The 23,893-nt window shown below is 54.0% G+C and overlaps 3 protein-coding genes across 4 annotated transcripts; 2 read left to right on the top strand and 1 right to left on the bottom strand.

Moving 5' to 3' along the window:
* Window positions 1–247: 247 nt before the first annotated feature.
* LOC119111492 (RING finger and CHY zinc finger domain-containing protein 1-like) lies at window positions 248–3,517 on the top strand (the record flags this gene model as incomplete). Its single annotated transcript, XM_037235311.1, has 5 exons — window positions 248–358; window positions 1,101–1,262; window positions 1,567–1,722; window positions 2,702–2,884; window positions 3,449–3,517. Coding segments are annotated over exons 1-5 (663 nt in total), but the record flags the coding sequence as incomplete, so codon positions are not given.
* Window positions 3,518–11,193: 7,676 nt separating this feature from the next.
* On the bottom strand, window positions 11,194–19,714 carry LOC119112374 (putative rRNA-processing protein EBP2). 2 transcript variants are annotated; one of them, XM_037236534.1, is made up of 8 exons: window positions 19,665–19,714; window positions 16,798–16,873; window positions 16,436–16,522; window positions 16,058–16,165; window positions 15,078–15,164; window positions 13,650–13,757; window positions 12,919–13,178; window positions 11,194–11,484 (listed from the first exon to the last, which is right to left on the bottom strand). In XM_037236534.1, exons 2-8 carry the CDS (start codon window positions 16,846–16,848, stop codon window positions 11,253–11,255), a joined length of 933 nt encoding a protein of 310 aa, XP_037092429.1. In that variant the 5' UTR covers window positions 16,849–16,873; window positions 19,665–19,714; the 3' UTR covers window positions 11,194–11,252. The 2 variants fall into 2 exon arrangements, with proteins under 2 accessions (XP_037092429.1, XP_037092430.1); XM_037236535.1 differs by lacking the exon at window positions 19,665–19,714 and adding an exon at window positions 19,219–19,235.
* Window positions 19,715–19,849: 135 nt separating this feature from the next.
* On the top strand, window positions 19,850–22,491 carry LOC119112497 (bis(5'-nucleosyl)-tetraphosphatase [asymmetrical]). The gene is made up of 3 exons (XM_037236697.1): window positions 19,850–20,186; window positions 20,555–20,670; window positions 22,244–22,491. The coding sequence occupies exons 1-3, from the start codon at window positions 20,081–20,083 to the stop codon at window positions 22,454–22,456; spliced, it is 435 nt and encodes a 144-aa protein (XP_037092592.1). The 5' UTR covers window positions 19,850–20,080; the 3' UTR covers window positions 22,457–22,491.
* The last annotated feature ends 1,402 nt before the right edge of the window (window positions 22,492–23,893 follow it).

Below are 23,893 nucleotides of genomic sequence, written 5' to 3'. Positions count from 1 at the left end.
TGATGAATTGCATAGCATGAAGAAATATAGATATAGTTGATTCAATCTAGGTAATATTGAATGGTGACCTGTTGCAACTGAGCTTCATAATACTTGTGTCAGTTTTATGACACATTTGACAGGTAAGATCACTTGTCAAAAAGATATTTCACATGCATTTCTGCATCCCTGCTTTGTGGGACCAAGCTTGCAGCTGAGCTTGTATGCCACACAGTGTTCTGACATACTGTGTCCTGTCCCTCAGAGACGTAAAAGAGCAGCTAGAATGGAAGAAGAGCAATCAGATAGTTCTGTGGAGGAGCAGCCTCCCCCAGAACACTATGGATGCAAGCACTACAAGAGGAAAGCCAAGTTGGTGGTATGTTAAGCATTGACCACCATTATGTTCAGAACAGTTAGCAGTTGGCTTAAACATCCTATGTGTGTACCATAAGGTACAAATAGTCTAGATGTCAGCTTGGCTTTGCATGGAAGCATTCCTAGCACAGCTGTAGTGCCACAGTCACTTGGCTCAGGCAGATGCTGGACACACTATGCTCATACTCATTGTGACAGCAGGCTGCCATCTACTGGTCGGTGGGGTGTAATGGCAGGGTGGTTAGTACCGAGGCCTAACCGCTCTGTTAGTTAGGTTCCACTTTGGTGCCACAGTGCAAACCCCAATTGCCCCATGGTCTTGAGCACTAATATGGCCTCTATGGTCGCTGGCATTCCATGAACAAGGTGTGCATTGAGGTGTGTCAAGCTCCATTTTTCTCATATAAAGACAAGACATGCTATTTGGTAAGATCTTTGAGGTGTGATCAGTGTGTCATTAAATGTGTATGTGGCCAGCACACTTCTTTGTTGCAATTACTTCAAAACATTAAAAAATAACACTGGAGCTGCATTCTCAAGCCCAATCGCTTACAAGGGTTTTTATCACATTCAAGGTGGACATCATATGAAGTGAATTGTTGGAAGATTATCTGTGGCATTCATCAGCCAATGGTAACCGACTAACATTATAAATGGTTTGCCGCAGGGCTTCCTAAATTGAGTCATATTGTTGTGCGAAGCTGGCAGCGTCAGTGGGCTGCAGCTCCGGTCGTGTCCGACAGGCGCCCTGCTGTGGCAAGGTCTACTCGTGCCGGTTTTGCCACGACGAGGTGGAAGGCCACGAGCTGGACCGGAAGCAGGTGTCCGAGGTGGAGTGCTCGGCCTGCGGATTCCGGCAGGGAATACATCAGAGCTGCATCAACTGTGATATTGTTCTAGCCAAGGTGGGTCAGCTGTCGAGACCTTTGTGACGTATAGCTGGTGCTCGCAGGTGGTCTCGGTATGTGCAAACGTTCTACGTTGATAATTAGATATTATGCTTCTTACAGTGTAATAAGCTGCCACGCGAACTTCCATAAGTGGTCAGAGCACTATGGAGACATTCTCTTAGGATTGCTTCAAGAAAGCTCAGTGACAGCTAAACTACCAAAGGAAATTAAAGATGTAGTCGAGGAGACGCAGCGTCCACAGCTACCGGAGTCGCTTGGTGCCGGCCAGTGTGACCGCCGGCCGCCGTCTGTTTTGCAGTATTTTTGCGAAGTGTGTCGGCTGTACGATGACGATATGAAGCACCAGTACCACTGCGAAGGCTGCGGCATCTGCCGGGTGGGCGGCCGCGACAGCTTCTACCACTGCAACACCTGCGACATGTGCCTGCCCAAAAACCTGGAGAACAACCACAAGGTGGGGCCGGTGGCGACGGGGCCCTCCTGCTCACGTCAAGCTGTCGCTGCTTCGGGCGATGTGGGCAACGTACGTTTTGTGTGGGATTGTCACCAGCGTCGCGTGAAGCGTCAAATGACCGCTGCAGCCGACCCGCCCCCGAAATCAAAGCAGCATCCAGTATCGTGTGCATTGAATTGCCAAGTGTCTCCGGGCGTCTCGTCGCACTGGCGTCTCTCCGCGTGGGTGAATCGCCCACCTGTTGCCACTCGGCACATGAGAGTTGACCTGTAGCTCACGTTTGTGTGAGGAGCGCCTGTGCCATGCCGACATTCGCTGCGCTGGTACACTGTCTGATGCCATCCGGACATCCACTGCACTGGTACACTGTCTGATGCCATCCTGACATCCACTGCACTGGTACACTGTCTGATGCCATCCTGACATCCGCTGCACTGGTACACTGTCTGATGCCATCCTGACATCCATTGCATTGGTACACTGTCTGATGCCATCCTGACATCCGCTGTGCTGGTACACTGTCTGATACCATCCTGACATCCGCTGCACTGGTACACTGTCTGATGCCATCCCGACATCCGCTGCGCTGGTACACTGTCTGATGCCATCCTGACATTTGCTGCACTGGTACACTGTCTGATGCCATCTTGACATCCGCTGTGCTGGTATACTGTCTGATGCCATCCTGACATCTGCTGCGCTGGTACACTGTCTGATGCCATCCTGACATCTGCTGCACTGGTACACTGTCTGATGTCATCCTGACATTCGCTGCACTGGTACACTGTCTGATGCCATCCTGACATCCGCTGCACTGGTACACTGTTGGTGCCATCCTGGCATCCGCCATGCTTGAGCGCCGTCCGCCACTGTTGGTGCGCCGAAGTCATGGCCGGTGGCCGAGCGCATCCCCATGTCCGGCGGCGGTGGGCCGGCCGGCGGCTGACGGCGGCGCCGGCCGCGCGCGCCTCTGCCGCAGTGCGTGGAGCGCGTCAGCCGGACTAACTGCGCCGTCTGCATGGAGGACATCCACACGTCACGTATCTCATCCCACATCCCGCCCTGCGGCCACATGATCCACAAGCCCTGCTTCAAGATGCTGGTCGACCGCGGCTACTACGCCTGCCCCACCTGCAACGTCGCCATGTTCAACATGGACTCGGTGAGTTGTGGCAGGGCTCGACACGCCACGCCAAGGACTCGGTACGGCACGCTAGGGACTCGGTCGTGCTTGTTGATAACATTGCCCTGTGCTTGTGTATTAGTGGCGTTGATCCTTGTGTCACTCGCCGGTGGCGACTAGTCGTAAAGTCATCATAAAGCAAAGGCAGGTAAGAGTCATCCTTGCATGTCCCCTTTGTTCACTTTCTTTGTTTCTGCCCTCTGTTAGTGGCATCGATGCCGACGTGCTGTCTTTGTTTGAATACGGACCACAGTGGCGGATGACGAGAGGCTGGAGGATGGGAATTGGGGGACAACACAGTTCCGATGATGTACAGTGCTGTTTACAAACTCCAACATGAGGTTGTGAACGCACTTGTCAAGTTAAAAAACACTAAGACAGCACGGTCGTGACGTTTGGTAGCACGTCTCCTCCCCGGACGCCGCTGTGGCCGCGGTCAGGCCGGCTTGGCCCGGCGTCCCGGCCCGCGCGGCCCCGCCCTGCCGCTGGCGGTGAGGGGAGCCCCGCGGGCTGCTGCTGACGCGGCGCTCTGGCCGGCCGCAGGTTTGGACCAAGCTGGACCAGGAGGTGGTGGAGACGCAGATGCCGGCCCGCTACCGAAACTGCTACGCCAAATCCTCTGCAACGACTGCCAGTCGAAGACGGTCACCACGTTCCACATCATCGGCCTCAAGTGCGGCACGTGCGGCTCCTACAACACGGCACGCGGCGACGGCCCGCTCTACAAGCGGAACGGTGAGTGGCCGGGGCGTGGCGCCGGCCGAGCTCGTCACTGGGCACGCCGCTCCTGTGTCGGAAGGGGCACAGCCGGCATTGGCGGCGCGTGGGTCGGACTCTTCACGAGGGCGGCCGCTCTCCGCGTGTGTGTTTGTGTACGTGTGTGTGTTCGATGGGGGGGAGGGGGAGGCAGGTCCGGCGTATGACACGGTCGGTGCTGCTGTCGGGCCCGTCGGACGAGAGGCGCATGGGGGCGGCCAGGCTGGGGGCGTGTATGCTCTGCGGCCCTGTGCCGGGACCGGCCGCTCTGACGGGAACCGCGCCGCCGACAGCCAAGGAGGAGCTGATCCCGTTCAGCGAGCTGGACGAGGACGAGCCGGAGGTGCGGCCGCCGCCGGCCGGACCGGCGCCCGCCGCCGGCGAGGAGCACTGACCGTCGGCCGGCCGCTCGGGCAGCCAGCCGTCCCGGACACGCCGTCGACCAGCAGCGGCGCCAGAGGCAGCTAAACCGCTTCCCGAGGTGACATCTATTTACACTTTATATTGGATAGTGTGTGTGGTACTAGAGTAGCGGTAAATCGGCAGTGGACGATGGGCCGCGTGGAAGCGTGGAGGAGGCCGAAGAAGTAGAGTGCTAGTTCTCTGCGGCCCGAATTGTCCGAAACGTGTTCCTCGCGATGCCGCAGGCTTTTGCCGTTTTATTGACTGTCGCAGCCGGTAGATGTTCATGGATATTGAGTTGCGTCGACCATGAGAGTGCAATCGATCGGGGTACCGGTTCGCACCGCCGCGCCTGCGCCGCGCACCGTCGCGTCTTGCCAGCGGGGGCAGCTCGCTGCGAGCCGGCCTGACGGCTGAGCTGGGCGGAACGCCGCGGACCAGCGACGGGCAAGGCGTGCCGGGCGGCCCCGGCCGCTCGGAGCCGTGCGTGCCGCTCGGCCCCGGCCCGCCGGACGGGACGTCGAGACACGGCAGCGCCGCCCGGCCAGGCGTCGTCCACGCGCTCACCAGCAACGGCGGCCGGCTTTTATTCATTTTGGACATAATGAAGTCGAAGTCGGGTCGCCAGCTGTCCGCCGCAGAGTTCTGCTTAGTTTCACCGACTAACCGTGTCGCACTGTATTGGTTTACTTGGGGCCGGTTGGCTGGCGAGGCGGGTCGTTTGGCGTGGCCCTTCCAGCACACGGCATCGAAGCGACGTGCGGCATGGTTTCGTTCGCGTTTATCAGTATGTAACGACCACGACCGCAGCTGTCCCCACGCCGAACGAAATCGGTTCAAATGCACTTCAAGGTAGCCTTTATTAGCTTTAGTCGATTGCTGACTCCGTATTATTACTTGCACCATGGATGAAATTGTTTTAGTTTGTAAGCCTGTGTTCTTTGCGTTGTACGTGGTGAGCTGAACATGGTATTACATGCACCGCGGGTGAAATTGTGGTTAGTTTGTAAGCCGGTGTACCTTGAGATGCTCGTGGTGAACTCGGCAATACATCATGGATCTTAGTGAGTGCCTGCGCCTACTGTGTTGCACGAAACGGGTGATCGGATTGGACTTTTGGCTTGTTTGATACACAAAACACCCTTGACTTCCGACTCAGATAAGTGCAAACAATATTCAGTGCACCAAAATGCCACCAATAACTTTCGTCCAAAACAACATGAGAACTTCCTATTTGTGAGTGCAAGCACGATTGCAGGGCTTTTGGGGTTCCTGACAATGAGATGCAAATGTGCCAGATGCTTTGTGTGCAGCTGCGCTATATGCTCGCTGTCGTATCTGAGCTGTCATGTCTGAGGTTTGGCGTAGCCTGAGACCCGCGCCGGCACGGCACTAACGCCTGCTGTATGGAGAGGAGGGGAGGGGGCGTGTGGTGATCCCTTCCTCCCTCACGTGTCCTCTCCGCCGATGTGGATGTGCCGGTTTTAACGGCTCGTGCAGGACGCCGTAATTGTCAGTAACTGACGAGCGATCTTCTCAGACTGAAGCGACCGCAGACCGTCAGCGCCCAGAATGTTGCTCATTCGTCGCGAGCCTGGCCCATGTGCTATTGACGTCACGGCGGCACGCACACTGGGCCTTGTCATTAGCGCCCCAGTGCTGGCGTCTTTGTGGGAGGTTAATTGCATCAGTCACGATATCGACTCCCCGGAAGGTGGTTGCAAGGTTCGAATTCGTCGCCCGATTGCGTTCGAGGCCGGTTGAGAAATGACTGCTGTAAAAAGTTGACACATCGGGATACCACTCGAGACACTGGGGACCATTCGGACCGCACTATCTGCAGCTCCACATCGTTAGACAGGCCCACCTAGATCGCAGAGGCTCTGTGTAGGGCAAATTTGACGCCGCACCTCGACGCGGAGCGGGGACTCAGTGATGGCGACGGAAGCTCCGAGGAACAGGATGCAGCGCCGATTCCTGCCGTGCAACGTCAGGATGCTAGGGTCGAAGACGAGGACACAATGAGTTCATGAGACAGTCGGACAGTACCAAGGGGAGCTGAGCATGGTCGCTGTTCTTGTCCAGTGTTCGTGCTGAAACGGCAGTCACACAGTTAACGGCGATATGAATTGAACACCTTATGTGTGCCCAGAGCCTTTTGGATCCAGACCGTACGCAATGGAATGCTTACATAACAAGAAGTGCGAGGATTCACTGCCTGTTACCTTTACGAAATCAAGGACACGCAGATAAGACAGTAGTAATAACCTTATTCCTCGGGGAAAAAACCGGGAGACTGGGAATATAATGCTTTGATATTTTGGCAACATGCCTTTACCGGAATGAATAGCGGAAGTAATCGTACCTTCTGAACAATGCACTTCTGTTCGTTTTGATAAGGGCATTTTGACGAAATATGAACTTATCTATATCCCCATTCTCCTGATCTTTCTCCAAGGAATAAGGCTATTACTACTTGTCTTAGAAAAATATGCTATCTATGAAATTTTGAAATTAAGAAAAGAACACATGGACTATGTCGTACCTGGGCTATGGTTTAGTTGGAGAAACGAGCTGGAATGGGATGAGTATTTGATATCTCACCTGAAACACCTGATCACGTCTCCAAATAAATGCTGATGCGGCAACTGACGAATGAGGGGATTACGAAGAGAAACGACCAAAATCATTCAGATCTCGCCGCGAATTGGCGCGCAGTGTTCTTCATTGCCCACATCGCAAGCAGCCACCTGTGTTCGAACACCGGCCGTGTCCATATAAGGCGCGTCTGTGCGTCCGTGCGTCGTTCACACAGCTGTGTGTACAAGCGGGCGGGGGGGGGGGGGGGGGGGGAGGGAGTGCGACCACCGGGGGCGCTCCGGGGCGAGCCGGTGGCGCCGCCACCCGCCACCCGATAGCGGCGCTATCCGTGTTAGAGGCCGTCCCGGGCGGCGGCTCCGGGCGTGGGGGCGCCACAGGTGCGCCGGACAGCTGGCGCGGAGGCGGCCGGCCGACGCGCCGGCCAGTCGCACCGGGACGTCGCCATGTACAACTTCGGCCGCGACGAAGCGCGGCTGTGGCGCTCCCACCACGCCGCGCCTATCGCGCCGCGTCGGCTCGGAGGTGAGCCTGCGGCGGCCGCCGGCCGAGCCGGCCGGACCGCAGGCGGCGGCCGCCGCGGCCGGCCTGCCGCGCGAGCGGCCGTCGACGTGCCGGCCAACTTCGTCGCGAAGCCGCGCCGTGAGCCGCCCCCCGCCGCCGCCGCGCCGCCGCCCGACGGCCGCCGCGCCGCCGTCCAAGAAGAAGAAGAGGCGGCTGCCGCGGCTCAAGATCCGCCTTCTCCGCGCAAAGAAGCGATCGGCGCAGGTGGACTGGCCGGAGGACGTGCTGGAGGCGGAGCAGCTGCCCGAGCCCAGCCCCGCCTCCCACGCTGACCGATGCTCACGTACACGGCGCGCGCGGCCAGCGCCTGTTCGCCGCGTTTGAGCCGGACGGCCGCGGCGGCGAGGCGGCGCGCCGGGCGGCGTCGCTGCTCTGGGGCGACGACATGACCTCCAGCGGCCTGGGCAGTTCCTGGGAGACGGGGCTGAGCGTCTGCTCGGTCAGCGGCGACCGGCGAGCGCGGTGGCCTGGCGCGCCACCCCTCGCTCCGGCCCGTCCGTGCGCAGGTTCCGGCAGTCGCCTGCCGGCCGTCTCAGCCTGCCGGACGCCGACAGCTTCCGCAAGACCGCATCGTGCCCCTGTCTGTTGAACTGGTTCTCGGAGAGCCGCCAGGGCGGTGCCGAGCCTCGGATCGTGTCCGCCGGGGCTGCGGAGGCTCCGGCGAGCGCAGCCGCGCGTCTGGATGGCCGTGGCGGCGCCACGGACAACCTGGTGGATAAACCTGTGGACACCCTCGCGGACGAACCCGGCGACACCCCCGGGGACGAGCTCGTAGACACCCTCATGGGCGAGTCCGCCGACACTCCCGTGGACGAGCCCACCGACATCCCCGCGGACGAGCCCGTCAACACTCTGGCGGACAAGCCCGTCGACACCCTAACGAATAGGCCCGCGCCGCTCACTCCTGAGCCCGCAGCCACCTGCAGCGTCCAACGCACGTTTGGCCCCCAGCTCGCCCACCACCGGTCCGTGGTATGTGGCAATCCAGCACTACTGGCGCGTGCGCAGAGAGGAGGAGCGGCTCGGCACGTTCCACGTGCAGGAGGCCAGCGTGCGGTTCGAGCAGCTGCCGCTTAACATCCCGCCGTTCGTGCTATAACCACAGGCCACTGGTGACCGAGATAAAAACTACTGGAAGGAGAGACGGAAGGTGCTGCGAGCGAGGGCCAGGAACAGCGTCCCGGCGGTCGAAGAGCAGCGGCCGGAGCCCCTGAGCGACGCGGTGGAGCGTGAAGTGGACGTCGACACCACGCGAACTGCCAACCCCGTGCCTGGCGGTCGCGAGGACCGTGGCGCAACGGCCGGCACAGATGGCACCGCGGTCGACCTTGACGGCGTGATCGACCCGCTGAGACCCGTGACTCAGTCCGGCTCCGCGAGCGAGTCGTCCGTTCAGCAGGCGCGTGCCGACCTGGACGGCCTGGGACCGCTAGTCGATTTTCGGTACGTTCTGCCTCACGCAACGCGCTCGAGACCGGTGCCACCTCGACGCGCCCGGTCCCTTGCGGCTCTGGGCCACGAGACGCCCAGGGTGCCGCCGGGCGCCAAAAGTTACTGGGATGTCAGGCAGGAAGCGCCGGAGCAGTGCGAGCCCGACGCGGCTCAGTTCGTGGAGGTGGCTGTCAAACCAATCGATGATCGCGAGCAAGGACGAACGGCAGCAGCAGGTGCCGACGAAAGAGGGACTCCTAACTCATGCGAGGCCGAGCAGCCTCCGAAGTCCTCTCAGGACAGAGGGACCCTGACGTCTTTCCAGGACAGAGAGCCTCCAAAGTCCTCTCAGGACAGAGAGGCCCTGGATTCCTTCCAGGACAGAGAGCCTCCAAAGTCCTCTCAGGACGGAGAGGCCCTGGATTCCTTCCAGGACAGAGAGCCTCCAAAGTCCTCTCAGGACGGAGAGGCCCTGAAGTCCTTCCAGGACAAAGAGCCTCCGAAGCCAACGGATGACAGTCGCCAAGACTCGTTCACCAGCTGCAAATCGTTCTGGAAGTCGTTGCAGGACCTAAGACCCATTCAGGAAAACGAGCAACTGCGCAAGCGCGTCAGCTTTCGAGAAGAGCAGATAAAAAACAAGAAGGACCCACTCTCAATATTCTTCCGTCATCTCCTGCACAAGAGCGAGTCCATCAACAGCCTGGCGAAGACGCGCGAACGGCCGCAGGAAGACAGTCCTCAGAGCCACAGCACGAAGACGCGCGAACGGCCGCAGGAAGACAGTCCTCAGAGCCACAGCACGAAGACGCGTGAACGGCCGCGGGGAGACAGTCCTCATATCCACAGCACGCTACCAGTCGAGCCCAGGATCAGAAAACACAGTCGCAGCCTGCCGACGGCGGTGGTGGCCACGGTACAGCCACGGCGCAGCGGCAAGACCCGGGCCCCGCCACCGGGCGCTCAAGAGACGCCTCCGCCGCTAAAGGAGGTGACCGTGGAGCAGCCGCGCGCGTCGGTGACGCGGCTCAAGCAGCTGCTAATCACGCGGCCGGTGCAGCCGGTGGCGCCGTACCACCTGCAGCGGCTGGCCACGCCGACGGCCAGCAGCCGCCGTTTCATCCGACCGGGAGTCGTGCGCCAGCTGCAGGCGCAGTTCGAGAGCATGGCGCGGCACCACTGACCGCCAAGCGGCCGGTGTCCGGCTGCAGGCGCCGTCGCAGTGCTGCGCGGCGGTACTGCCCGACGGCGGAAGGCGTGTGGCTGTGGCGGCCGGCAGCGGCGGATGCCAAACTGCCCGACAGTGGGGCAAAGGCAGCGAGCGCCCGGCAGCAGCGGACACTGAAGCGGCTCGACGGCCACGGACGGTCTGCGGTCGTCTGGCAGTGGCCGAAGTTTGACCGTCCGACGGCGGTGGGCTCTTTGATAGTTCGACGCCACTCGATGCCGCGCTTCCGCAATGGCCAGTAATGAAGACGTTCAGCAGGGATGTGCGGTGATTATCCGAACTTGCGGCGACCCAGTGTGTCGTGCCATGGCGGCGGCCCGAGAGTGTCGGACACGGACCAAGGTGACCCTTGATTGGATCGCAGACTGCTGTCCAGTCCGCATCCCATGCAAGTGGAGCGATAAGAAGAGACCAACTTTTTCACTTTGGTCTCATAGACCGGTAAAATCAAAAGCCTCGGTTTCGTCGTTTGCAGAGTTCAGCAAGTACAGCCTGTCATTCGCAGCATTTTTGTTTTTTGTAGCTGCGAGCTGTCTCCAAATGCGACCAGCTGCTTCGTGCCCCGGTGGTTGCTTTGTTAAACCACGTTTTATACAAGCGTCTGTGAGAATTTTCAGCGCCGCCCACCGAACCCTGTGACAGCCTTATCTTGCAAGGTGCCCTTATCTGTTTGGACAGGCGTTGGACTTCGGAGATTCGCCGCGTGCGCCCGGTATCACGAGATGAATGGTACCCATAAAAATGAAACGTCACATGGTGGGTTTTCACAGCTCCTTGGTGCGCATTCTACGACCTTCCCATTTCTTGAGCATCAATCAAGTTTATGCCATGTCTCAGCGTTCTCCTAGTTGTCTCTTGTGTCCCGCGTGAAATATTCAAACATGAAATAAATATTATTTTTCGCCGCGATCATTCAAGTTAAGCGATGCCAAAAGCAAACGCAACAAGCAGTACCTTGCGATGCTGTGAGTTACCTACATGTATGATAAATGCACAGTTGGAATGTTCTGCACATGCGAACCTCTCGACGACCCTTGTGGAGGTAAAATATCAAATCATTCGGATTTTTAAAATAAAAATAAACATCGCTTCCATCTCATAACGCGCATTGCTGTTTTCAAAGGCGCTACATCCAGTCATAAACCCCCTCCGCCCCCCCCCCCCCCACCCCATACACAGTGAACCTTCACTCCGTGACGACTCCGAAAAGAATATCGCAGCGCTCACGAACGGCACTCCTCTGTATGCCTTACACTGGGGTGTTCATCCTAACAACTACCAAACACGCCATATCTTTGCAAACACGCACCTACAGCGTACACGTGTATTACAAATGACATCACAAGAGAAACATTACACAGCGTGCCGTCATTTCCCTCTGCTCTTAGTGCGCGACTTCATGTTCTGCCTGGCCTGTTTGCCAGGCCGCTTGTTGGGGCCGCCCTTGCCGTGGGCCCTGGTCACGAATTTCTTGCCGCCGCGGGCCTTGCCCTTGACCCAGGCGGTGTCGGAGGCGCTCTCGGCCGTGTTGCGCTTCTGGCCGCGCTTCCGGCCGCCGTGGCCGAAGCGAGCGTTCTTCTCCTCGCGCTTCTTTGACAGTCTGCCGGGGACGAAGATTGTGGGCGTATAGCGTCAGACTGCCCGCTAGGGACTCGGAACGAGTGCGGGCGGGGGGGGGGGCGGCGGCGGGGGGGGGGGGGAGATGTGGGACAGGAGGTGGTGAGCCTGTCTGTCCCCGACAGTCTGTGGGGAAGGGAGGTTGTAAGGCTGTCTGTCCCCGACAGTCTGTGGGGACGGGAGATTGTGACCCTGTCCTTTCCGAGACAGCCTCTGTGGCGGAGGGGAGAGCGGCGGTCAACAGCGCGGTCGCGCTGGCCAAGCCGTCGCGGGAGGCGTCGGACGTAAGCAGCGGGATGCAGCAGAGATCGCTGGGCATTGGCAGCAAACCTCGGCCAACAGGGAAAAGGCAACGACGCCGTCTCAACAGAAACAAATCACGGAGTGACAACGCAAATCGTTTTCACACTACTGAATACACTACCCGCACCACTCGTTAAATACGAAGTCCCCCACGAGCTCATCTATAACTGCAATTAGGAATGTGCGGTAGCAGAACCCTGAACTTCTCCATCCCATTCATTCCATTGGCCTATGCTCACTTGCTTTCGTTCCATTGGCCTCCGTTTCACTCGAAGACCAGGAAAATGAAGATCTTCCTCACAATGCCTTACCCTACCTTGCGTGCCCGTGAAGACGCCAAACGCTAAATAACTGCGGCGGTATACACTTTAAGGACACACAAGAGACGGAGCAAAAACAAACTTCGTACGGAAACTTCGAATCGAACAATTGTTCAACTTGTGACACGCGAAGTTATTTACAAATGCTGGGGAGTTCAAGTGGTCACTTACCCCAATTTCCGGCACACAAATGCAGAGTTCCGCTGCTAACTCGTCACGCCAAGGGACAGGTGTGGCGGGTGTTCTAAACTGAATTCAGGTGAACCAAAAGACTTCTTATGTTAGTGTATTGAGTAAGCGCAAAATTTTGGCTCCAAACGGCGGTTTAACTCCAACAAATGCCAGCACATGGGATCCTGAACCTTAGCATATCGCCTTGCGCTGCAGTACTGGGTGAAAGCGTTGCCGTCGTGTTTGACCACTGTGTGATATTCGCGTCCCATTTCGTGCGCATTCGAGACAAACTTTTCAGATTGATTACAGCTGGAGAACAATAAAGGAAATTGCGCAAGCTCCTCGCAACACAAGAGAAAGCAAGGGAAATGCCACAAGTCTCTACATCTAAATAAAATACTGGGTAATTGTGGCTAAAAGAACTTCACAATTTTTTAGCAAGCCCAGCATCTTTACACAGGCCACGATACACTCCACAAGTCTCAAAAAATGATATCGAAATTCTTTTGTCCAAAATACAAAAACCGCGTTTTGTTTGGCATATGCTATCATGGACCAGTTTCGTCCTCCGAGCGTAAGACGCACTGCTCCAGTAAAAAGACCGAACACACAAAACTTACTGGCGTTTGTTCGGGCCGGCCTTGCCCTTGCGCTGCTTTCCCCCGCCGTCGTCGTCGGCCGGGCCGTCCAAAAAGTCGAGGCTCTTGTCAGTGCCCTTCCTGAACCTCTTGACCTGCTCCAGCATGTCGCGCTTCTCCTTGGCCTTGCGCTGTTGCGCCTCCACCTGCGTTTTCTTGCCCATCTTCTTCAGCTCCCGTAGCTTGCGCGCCTTCTCCGACATCTCCTTCTTCGTCTTCTGATGGATCAGGAACTTACGCACCTGTCCAGAGCGGCGACGTTAAAACATAATAATACACTAACACTCTCCATAGCACTATAGGAGCAACCCCGTCTTGCAAAGGTTGCGTATTTTTCGCGCGGATGTTTATCTTTTCACGGGTTTGTTTTTTTTAGTACGGAGGCGCCGGAGTGCATTACTGATCTCCACAGTACATAACATAATTAAGCACATTTATATAGCACATAGTACATAGTACATAGCTCATTTAAATGAAACATCCGCGATTCAGTTGGAATAATAGCTGAACACTGCATTAATGTGCACGGCACGGGGCTCCAACACCTCGCCTCGAATGGAACGATAGCCGGCCGCTGTACCGCATAACTTGCGTGAATAGTTTGAGGGTCCGGTGCCCGACGTCCAGCACCAATGAAAACTCAGCGAGTCGCGTCGCGCGAGTGTCACCGCCGGCGCGATGCGGCGCGGGCACCGGCGGCAGCCCCAGCCCACCTTGTCCATCTGTTCGTCCGACTTGACCATCTGGGCAAGGAAGTCGTCCGGCCGCCGGGTAGGCACGCCGAGCGCCTGCAGGCGCGGCAGGCCCTCCAGCACGGCCGCCTGCCGGCCGGACGGCGGCGGCGGTCACCACACGGCGTCACCGGTACACGGTCAGTGGCGGGTCATCACACGGCGCCACCGGTACACGGTCAGAGGCGGGTCACTACACGGCGTCACCGGTACACGGTCAGTGGCGGGTCACCACACGGCGTCACCGGTACAGTCAGTGGCGGGTCATCACACGGCGTCACCGGTACACGGTCAGAGGCGGGTCACCACACGCGTCGGTACACGTCAGAGGCGGGTCACCACGGCGTCACCGGTACACGGTCAGTGGCGGGTCACCACACGGCGTCACCGGTACACGGTCAGAGGCGGGTCACTACACGGCGTCACCGGTACACGGTCAGTGGCGTGTCACCACACGGCGTCACCGGTACAGTCAGTGGCGGGTCACCACATGGCGTCACCGGTACACGGTCAGTGGCGGGTCACCACACGGCGTCACCGGTACACGGTCAGTGGCGGGTCACCACACGGCGTCACCGGTACAGGTCAGTGGGGTCCCACAACGGCGTCACCGGTACACGGTCAGTGGCGGGTCACCACACGGCGTCACCGGTACACGGTCAGTGGCGGGTCATCACACGGCATCACCGGTACACGGCTAGTGGCGAGTCACCACACGGCGTCACCGGTACACGGTCAGTGGCGGCTCACCACACGGCGTCACCGGTACAGTCAGTGGCGGGTCACCACATGGCGTCACCGGTACACGGCCAGTGGCGGGTCACCACACGGCGTCACCGGTACAAGGTCAGTGGCAGGTCACCACACGGCGTCACCGGTACACTGTCAAGGCGGGTCACCACACGGCGTCACTGGTACACGGTCAGTGGCGGGTCACCAGACGGCGTCACTGGTACACGGTCAGTGGCGGGTCACCACAGCGCCACGGGACCAAACACGGCCGAGGAGGGCGGCAGCGACACCTGCCGTCGCCACGTAGACACAAGAGGTCCGGATCGTAACAAACAATCATAACAAGGAATATGTAGGCATGGACACCAATGTTCTCCAGGGCATGTTGACAGAAACTCATGCAAGGTACAAATATACACAATTTATAACGAAAGGGCAGGTCATCACAATGACAGCGAAAGCACGCCTTCCTTGAGCACATAGCAGACACATGCAATATGGTTATGAAATGAACTAAGGGCATTCACACACCCTCCATTGACTCAAATCTCGGGGGGTTCACGCATCTGGCGCTTGGAATGAGTCATGGCGTGCCTGATATATTCGCCCTATCCTTTCATAGCTGATGCCTGGGATGACTGAAATCACACCAGCACCCGGCGGCAAGAGACGGAGTACCTGAGCCTGCCGGTAAAACATCATTTCCCTCTTGAAGTCGTCCTCTGCCAACGCGCCATCCGTATCTTGAGATGCGATTTGCTGTTGCTGAAAACGATGGAAATCACTTGTCAACGCAACCCTAGAGCGTCAGGTTATTATTATTATTATTATTATTATTATTATTATTTTGATTATTCGCCTGATTGCAGGAACGCTACAACAGCATGCCTACGGTAGTTTGTAGACGGAGAGGTAATCGGTGGAATGTACAACAAACTCTCAGCCCATCTACAAATGTGTGTTGGAACCTGTAAAATAAGTACAATCCGCAAAGTCTGCTTAATTTTGGACGGAATGGCAGACTTAAAGAGAGGGTTCCACATTTTTATGGGGTTTTAAACTGACACAGCCATCTTAAAGATCATTCGATACAGTTCACAGCCCTGCCCTTCTTAAAGCCCTTCTAGTTTCTACTTTCTAGTTTCTTCTTACACCCTTCTAGTTTCTATGCTACACGCTCGCGAAGACTACTCCGGGGAGACTATTTCAAGGTCACCCAGGCATACATCACATCGCAATAACATTATTCAAATCCTACCGTTACAACGGCCATGTGGCAATTAGTGCCAATAAAAATATAATTGTCAAATAGTTAATATCTGGCGTTTGTGAGCCTGATTTCCAAATATAATGTCCATAAACTAATTCTAAATCAATGTGGTGCAATAAACGATGACGTAATCAAACAACGACGCATTGTGGAACACATTTACTTCACAGGGAAATTGTGCAATCCAGAGTGGCCTTCTCGCCTTAAAAGCGCACCAATAGGTTTAATTGAGCTTCTTTCATCATATCTGACGCTTGCTTCAATATCTTAACTGGGAACATCCACTTAAACACCTGTACCTAATTCTTTACTGGCAACGCGCAGCGCTCCGGCCGCGGCCACCGCATGCTCACGCCCGTGGCGGCGACTGAGTGCGCCGCATACGTACGTCACGCTTCAGCTCGGGCGCCAGCGGGGCCGGCGCGTTCACGCTGTCCAGCCGCTCCAGCCAGGGCAGCTGCAGTCGGAACTGCTCCAGCTTGGCCAGCATCGCTTTCTGGAGCACGGATTACATACGTGACCACGAGGCGCCCAGACACTGCGTGGTGTGCCTGATGGATTATGACTTTGACTTCTGTTCCGCAGACAGGAAGCATGCACAGGAAATAAAGGAATGTGGTGATACACGCAAAATCGAACTGACATTCTTTTGGAATATGCACGTACGATTGGGTCAAAACGTGGACATTTGGTAGCAAACAAACACAATTATTCATGATGAACTTAGGTTTGATAACAAATATGAAATAAAGCATACTTGTCATACCTCATTATTAGCAAACGTTTTGACAGGTCTTTCCTTCACAATGTTCAGACCAGGCTGCAGCTTTCCAGCTCTGAAGGCTTCCTGAAGCTGTGAACAATGTCAATATATCAAAATAGGTGCCAATATGAGCATGCATGCTGCCAAAAACCACATGTATGAGACACAGCTGTGTTGAATGTACTATCACAACTGAGCATCACAATTTTACCATGTGAAGGAGTGATATCACTGAATATACACCTTGACAAAAATAGCAGTGATTTGTTGATAAAGTGAGCACTTCATTTACAACTAAGAACTCCCATTAAGACCAGAGATAACTCAAGTTTCCCCACCAGAATAAGTTTCACACAGGTACTAACCTCTTCATCAGAATCGATTTCGGATTCAGACTGGTACCCATCCATTTCCATTCTGAGAAGAGCTTGACCTCAGCAGCTGCATGTGGACCAAATAATTAATGACTGCAAACACTGTAATGTTATGCAAAACACTGCAGTTAAGGGACTGTTCAGGTAGCCCTGCAAACCTGAGTTCATATGGTTGTACTTGCAAACTTGCACACATGTCAGGAATTTTCACTTTAACACACACATAACTGGACTGAGACGAACTATCCATCTTAAGCCTCAGATGGTCAAAGCAAATGCTTTCCTTCTCACATGGCTTTAGTGGGGTTGGTTCGGCGCAGTCTGCATGAAATGCATGGTGCACCTAACATGCCCTAACATGTGCTAACACGCCTAACTGTTAATTTCAGTGCATAGAGCCAACATTTCAAGGAATCATGATGCAGAGGAGGAAATTTTACATGAAATTACCCCAAAAATGTTCACGCAGAAACATTTTAAAAAATTCAGCACAATGTGTCCTGGCCTGAGTTCGGCGCACGCGATCGCGCGGTTCAGCACACCGATGTCGCGTAGGCCTCCAACGCAGCAGCTGTATTCTTTGCAGGCTGGGGTTTAAGCCCCTTACGGCACTCGCTATTTACCCAAACTAGGATGGCCTGTAACCAGTGGTGGCAGCTGTGCTAAATGTTGGGTGGTATCAGAGAGCAGGATTGACAGTGCAGAGCACTGCAAAATGATAACCTTCAGCTGTTAAGTGCTGCAGTTGACCTATAATTACCCATTCAGATGATGGATTTCATGACTTATACTAACAAGACTGCTTATCAGGCTGATCTCAGAAATCTATTCCACCAAAAGACCCAGGTTAAATCTTAGGAAGAGTTCTGCTTCCAATAGTGAGGCTGTATGCTGACAATGTCCAAAGAGTTGCTGTCATCTGAGTCAACTAAGACACCAGTACATCATTGCAAAGCCAATGCCAGACACTGCTGCGGCCTGGCAACCGGTCCAAAACTCAGCATACTTCATTTCATGAATCAAACCACCACAGACTTTGCACACACTCACAGAATCCAGACAAGGCGCATGTAAGTAAGGGCATCCAAACAATTTCATTTTTTATGGTCTAGTCCAAACCTTTTGAACACATGGACTTGTGCAATCAGAGATCATGTTAAGCAGTGTTTGCTGTGAGCCATGACCCCTACCATCTGATCATGCAATCCCAGGTCAACAGCAACAATGCTGGACGCCATCCACCCTGCCTTCTGATGTCACCTTATCTTTAGCATGGCCACTACCACCACTACAAGTCATCCCAGTCAAGAGTAAAAAGTGAGCCCCTCAACCAACTTCACCAGCCCACCTCAAACTGAGAGGGTGCATCAGAATGTAACTGCTCTAACCAGTTGGACTAGCACATCAAAAGGTAAAAAAATTATCTTAAAGGAAATATTTAGCATTTGGAGATACTGAAGTAAGCATCAGATATGATAAAACAAGCTCACTCACAACTATTGGTATACTCTATCGGTGGAAAAGACTGCTCTAAACAGCACAATTCTCTGTTTAGTAAATATGCTCCCCAATGTGTCATGGCTTGATTATGTCATTGTACATATTACAGCAATGGTTGGGGGCTAATTGATGGTTGTTATATCTAGAATTTGTGCTTGCAAATGCCAGACATGAGTATCTCCACAATATTTTTCTTGACCATGATTGCTGTGTGGCTTATGGAATGGCAGCATTTGAATGGCACTGCTATGATGTCATGAATGCTAAGGTACCTACAAAACACTCTGCCCAAAATACTTTTCCCATTTTCATGGATGTGTAGCTCAGTGACTAGAGGCACATACATCCTAAAGTCAAGATTGTGAATCACACCAAAAGGTTTTCAAGACATCTATTTCAGTTCTAAACCCCATACAAATGTGGAAAAAACCTTTAACAATGGAAAAAATTCCAATCTGACCTACCAAGTGGTAGCTATCAAACATCATATACCCTAACCATCCTGGAATACAGATGTGTTGAATCAGGTGCACCCAGCAGACCACAGCTAACATATAACATACAATTGACTGATAACAGACAAGTGCAAGGAGTGCACTGACTTTCCTACAGCCTGTCTGAATAAAGCAGGTTATATCAGGCACCTACTTTAAGGCACACAACAGTAATAATCAGACAGCAGAAGGGCCACACAAATCAATTCCCAAATAAAATCATTGCAATCCAACATAGCCAATCATGCCTGGCATCCCCATGGTACATTGCTGATAAGTCAGGGTCACAGGCAATGAATTAAACTAATCAATGATTAGCTGGTGCCCAAAAGGCAATGCAGGTTAAAAAAAATGTGTTCCATTAGCAGGACAGTGATGGGTTACAATGGATCGGGTGAATGATGATGAATATACACACCACAATGCACCAGTCAGTTCTGTAAGGATATAATCAGCAGTGGGAAAAAAACGCAGACACCAGATGGGTTAAATATAAGGTGCAGGTTGGGTTGGCGTTGCAGGGTGAACAATTGGGTAAGGAGTAATGCTAGGGATATGGTTAGGGGAAAGATAACTGGAAACAACAGTCAGGTTCAGCCCTACATGCATGGGTAAGGGTGAGCATATGGTTTGAGGTAAGGATAGGTGTATAGTGTTAGGAGAAAGAGCAGGACTGGGAGTAGGAGCAGGATTAGGAGGAAGAGAGCGGGACAGGGAGCGTGATGAGGGGAGGTGACACCCATCTCCACAAATACTTTTCGTCAAAACCTGGCAGGAAAAAAGAGTGTAATTTAAAAGTAAACTACATGTTGTGCAGTCGCATCAATGCACGGAACACACCGCCTTAATCCCACAAACGCTCACCAACCGCGCACAACTCGCGACCCTTACGCCTCGCGCCTTGTGGTATATATCGCCCCGCTTGTGTCCAGGCGCTTCTCACGTGTGCCGGTTAGATGGCGCAGTTCAGCGCTGGAAACGACGCAAACTTTACCTCTGTTCGATTCTCTTATCAGCATCTTTCTGGCTAGGTGATATTGGACAACCATAGCAAATCAGGGCTGTAGGTTTAGAAAAATAACACAGTATTAGCGAAATATAAATGATATGAACACCTTATTTTGTCTGTATTACGCCGAAGATGTCTTGCCTAGGTTAGGGAGGGGAGAACATTGTCTCGGCTTTCTGTTGAAGAATCGTAGATTGGTGAGGTGGTGCGGCCGAATGCCATAGGACAGGACAGGTGCGGCCCCAAACATCGAGAAAAACACACCAGCGTGATGAAGAGGGCATGCGGCTTTGTTGTTTTTCGATGGATGAATGGTCAGCTGGAGTATTTACTTCTGCAAGCTTCTAATGGAGTCCACCACTGGACACCGCCAAAAGGTAGATGAATTAAGTGCGCTGCTTAGCTGGCATAAGATGCTACAATGGTAAGCAAAATTGATCAACAGTTTTCTTGTTTGTTCAGCTTGTTCAGCTTGTTCTAGACAGCTTGTTCAACAGAACAAGCATTCCTAACAGTTGAGTGCTGGAATGTGTTCAAGGCTGTTATTCATTCATTTCATAGCTGTTCTGGATGTGTGTTTTGTAGCACATATGTTTTATATCATTATATTTTGCTATCAGTGTTATGCTAGTGTTATATTATTGTTCAGTTGATTCAAAACTCAGGTTATACACTTGTCTGTACCATTCAAATTACACATTTAAGATATACTTATTTCTCAGGGGGGCAATGACTTGTTCCACAGGTCATGTAGATCCAGGGGAAGAAGACTTAACAACTGCATTCAGAGAAACAGAGGAAGAGGCAGGGCTGAAGTCAACCCAGCTGAAAGTTCTGAATGGTTTTCAGAGTAAGATAAGTGTAAGTCCTTAACTACTTAGTTACTAACACAGCATAGCCATTGATTTTTTGAAGTATAATTGATGAGTTATCATGGGAGAACATGGTTGAAAATGGCCCAAAATTATATTTTTATGTTGTGGATGGCCCCCAAAATGGTTGACAAAATTTGTTACCAGTAAATTATTTCAATGAACAGCACTTCCATTTTTGTGTTGATTTGTCAAGTCTGTGTTGTGTGTGTGCCATATAATAGTGTGGAATAGAATTGAATATAATTGAATACAATTTAATACTCTGAAAGAAAAAGGTACAAGCAGACCTGAAGTATCCCAAGAGCTGCTGCTCCTGGAGGCACCCTGCTGATAGTTCTTCCAGTGTTCCCAACAAGCATTTGCTGGAGCTCTCCTTGTGGCTACCTGGCCTTAGTCTGGTCCATTCTGTATGTCCAGTGCTTGTTCAAACATTTTGTTTGATGCATCTGGGCCGAAAGATGTAACAACCTCAGCTGGTGGGCTATTAATACAGCTTTGGTGTATTCCATGTGTTTACCATGCATACTTGGTATGTTTTGTGGGATTAAGACTTGGCAGTGGGCTTTGTAAGCTTGAGTGGGTGCTCTCATATATCTGATTAAGAGCAGGATTTTGTGGCTTCTTCTTTTGCTGTGAAAAGAAAAGCAGTAAAGATAAAGCTTCACATGGTGCTGAGCTGTCTCCTATGCCACCCTGGGGGGATGGGGCCCAACCATCATGTCTTAGAGAGCCTGTCATGGCAGGTCAAATGCTGAGGGGATAGGACAATAAGAGAGCCTGAGGAAAGTCTAGAGGTGCCCATTCAAAGCAAACCATTGATGAACATGCTTTATTGTGGCAGGTTGTGGGGTCCCTCAGGAAGCTGGCCACAGTAAACAGGGGGAGAGGTTGAGAACACAAGAACAGTCTTGTAAGGTAGTGTTGTTTTTGTGAGTTGAAAATGTTATGTTATTAAAGTTTTGTATTTCAAATATAAGATATAAATAACATAACATTTTCAAGTGAAAATTTGACCTTCCCTATTTGATGGATTAAACAGCCCATATGCAAACATCTGGCAATTTATTTAGCAACATTTTAAAGGATTCACACTACAGCAACATTCTGTAGTTCCCAAGCATGGCTTCCTGTCAGAAGAAGCATTTAAAAAGACCCACTTTTTGATGGCTTCCTGTGGATCCCAACAACTTGACAATAATAATATTGTGTCGAGGCTGTCTCACCATTTTGGGTTTTTCTATCACCCTAATCCCCAAATCTGGGTAAATGTAATTTTCAAGAATCAGGGATGGTAAGGAACCCATTTAGTGAGGGGGGGGTGTAGCTTTGGCAAGGAAGCCCCTGGGAGGCAGAGTGCCCACCCCCTCCAAGCGAAGCTCCTGCCGTGTGGTGTGGGAAGACAGTTGTGCAACCAGCCTGTTATCAAAGACCAAAGTGTTTGCTGTGCCGTTCTGCCCCACACATGCCCACGAGCCTGCCGAGTGCGGCGGCCGGCGCGGCGCGGCGCGGCGGTCTCGGTCGCGGCCGCTGACGCGCCTGCCGTGCCTGCCGTGCCGCAGTACACGGCGTGGGGTCGCCCGAAGGAGTCGGTGTACTACCTGGCCGAGCTGCGCGACGCCGGCGCACCGGTGCTGATCTCGGAGGAGCACTCCGACTGGTGCTGGGCGCCCGTGGAGCGGGCCTGCCACCTCGTCAGCTATGCCGAGATGCAGGGCGTGCTGAGGGAGGCCGAGCGCTTTGTGACCGGCGCCGCGCCCGACGCTCGGGGCTGAGCTGGAGGCGGGAGGGGGCGGCCCCCAGGCGGCCCCCCGCCGGGCTGCCCGGACCGAGCAGTGGCGAGCCGGGCCCGCGCCGACAGTCGGGTAGGCTCGGCCGGCTGTCACGAGACTGCCCGCCATACCGGCGGATAGGAAGCGGCCTGCCGCTTGGAGGCCCCGTGGTCTTATTGCGTCATGGAAGGTCAACATCGAAGGAATGGGGATCGGAAGTTCTGCAATTTCAGTGTTAACGAAATGCAATGTACAGCCTATCCAACCGGTTTGCAAACGCCACTGGATAATGCACCATGTTCTAATGTATCATTCATTTTGGATGAACATTAATAGCATGTTACCTGTATGCTGACATGTTAAATCATGAACCGTAAGTCGCGGTGAAGCAGGTGATATGATGGTGTGTTAAAACTGTCAGGGCAGTCGCGCTGTGTCATCCAGAGGGTTGAATGAAAGACATAGATTTCGCCGACTTGTCCTTTTTAAGTGTTGCTGCTCATCTCTCTTCGTGCAAGGTGTGCGGGGAGTAATTATGCACGATTAGTACATAGGATCATGGCTAGGTCAATGAAGCAGTTTTGTCTCAGAAGCATTGGATATCATGTTAGACAGGAGTTCCGACCTGTCTCCATAAACGCGCGTCAGTACTTGAGCAGCCTAAGGCTGGTTGAATTGTTGCAGATACTCGGTAATCACCTGTGATTATAAATATATATATATATTTATTACAACGATCCTAAGTAGCGTCGGCGAGGGTCTTGCACGGAATCATAACAAAGGACACCACACAGCGGCGCATCGGCCGCTACCGATCCTCACCGCACGGCGCGTCGCATGGGGACGGATTGTCGCCCTCGCATTCCCTGCCCGACACTCAGCACGCAGACGTGTGACGAGTGCGAGGCTGCTCATTCCGTCCGCCTTCGCCCGCTGCCGGGGCTCGCGCTCGCCGTCGGTGGCGGCCGGGCGGGGGCTGCGAGACGCAGGTGCCTCGCACCCCCGCCGCGCAGAGTGCGTCCGATCGCCGGAAGCCCGCGCTGGCGACGGCGGACGACTGGCGGCGAGCTGAGCGGCGCGAGGCCAGCTCAAACCCCAAGTGATGCGTGGAGAAGATGTCTGTATTGAGTCGACCCCGTGACACCGTGATGCCTGTGTAACGCGGTCCGGTCCGGCTATGCGCCGCCACCTGACACCACACACCGCGACCCTCCCTCCAAACACCCTGACTTGATAAAGGCATGCCCGCTTCTGTCCTCCGTTACAAGTATGCAAGAGCGACGATGCGCCTCACCGTCGGGTGACCTGTTCAGGCCAGTGCCCGGTGACGACGCGTAATGCTGCGTGCGGCGCACTGGGCGCACGGACGCCATGCTGGGGCCTGCATGAGGGCCCCACGCTCCGGGACGTGCCCGTGTGACGGACGTGAACGTGTGAGTG

This window comes from Pollicipes pollicipes, unplaced genomic scaffold (genome assembly GCF_011947565.3).
Source record: "Pollicipes pollicipes isolate AB1234 unplaced genomic scaffold, Ppol_2.1 Scaffold_7261;HRSCAF=8764_pilon_pilon_pilon, whole genome shotgun sequence".
In the NCBI taxonomy this organism is placed as follows: domain Eukaryota; kingdom Metazoa; phylum Arthropoda; class Thecostraca; order Pollicipedomorpha; family Pollicipedidae; genus Pollicipes; species Pollicipes pollicipes.
The sequence above is the reverse complement of the archived record's forward strand: the minus strand, read 5'-3'. Positions and strand labels throughout refer to the sequence as shown.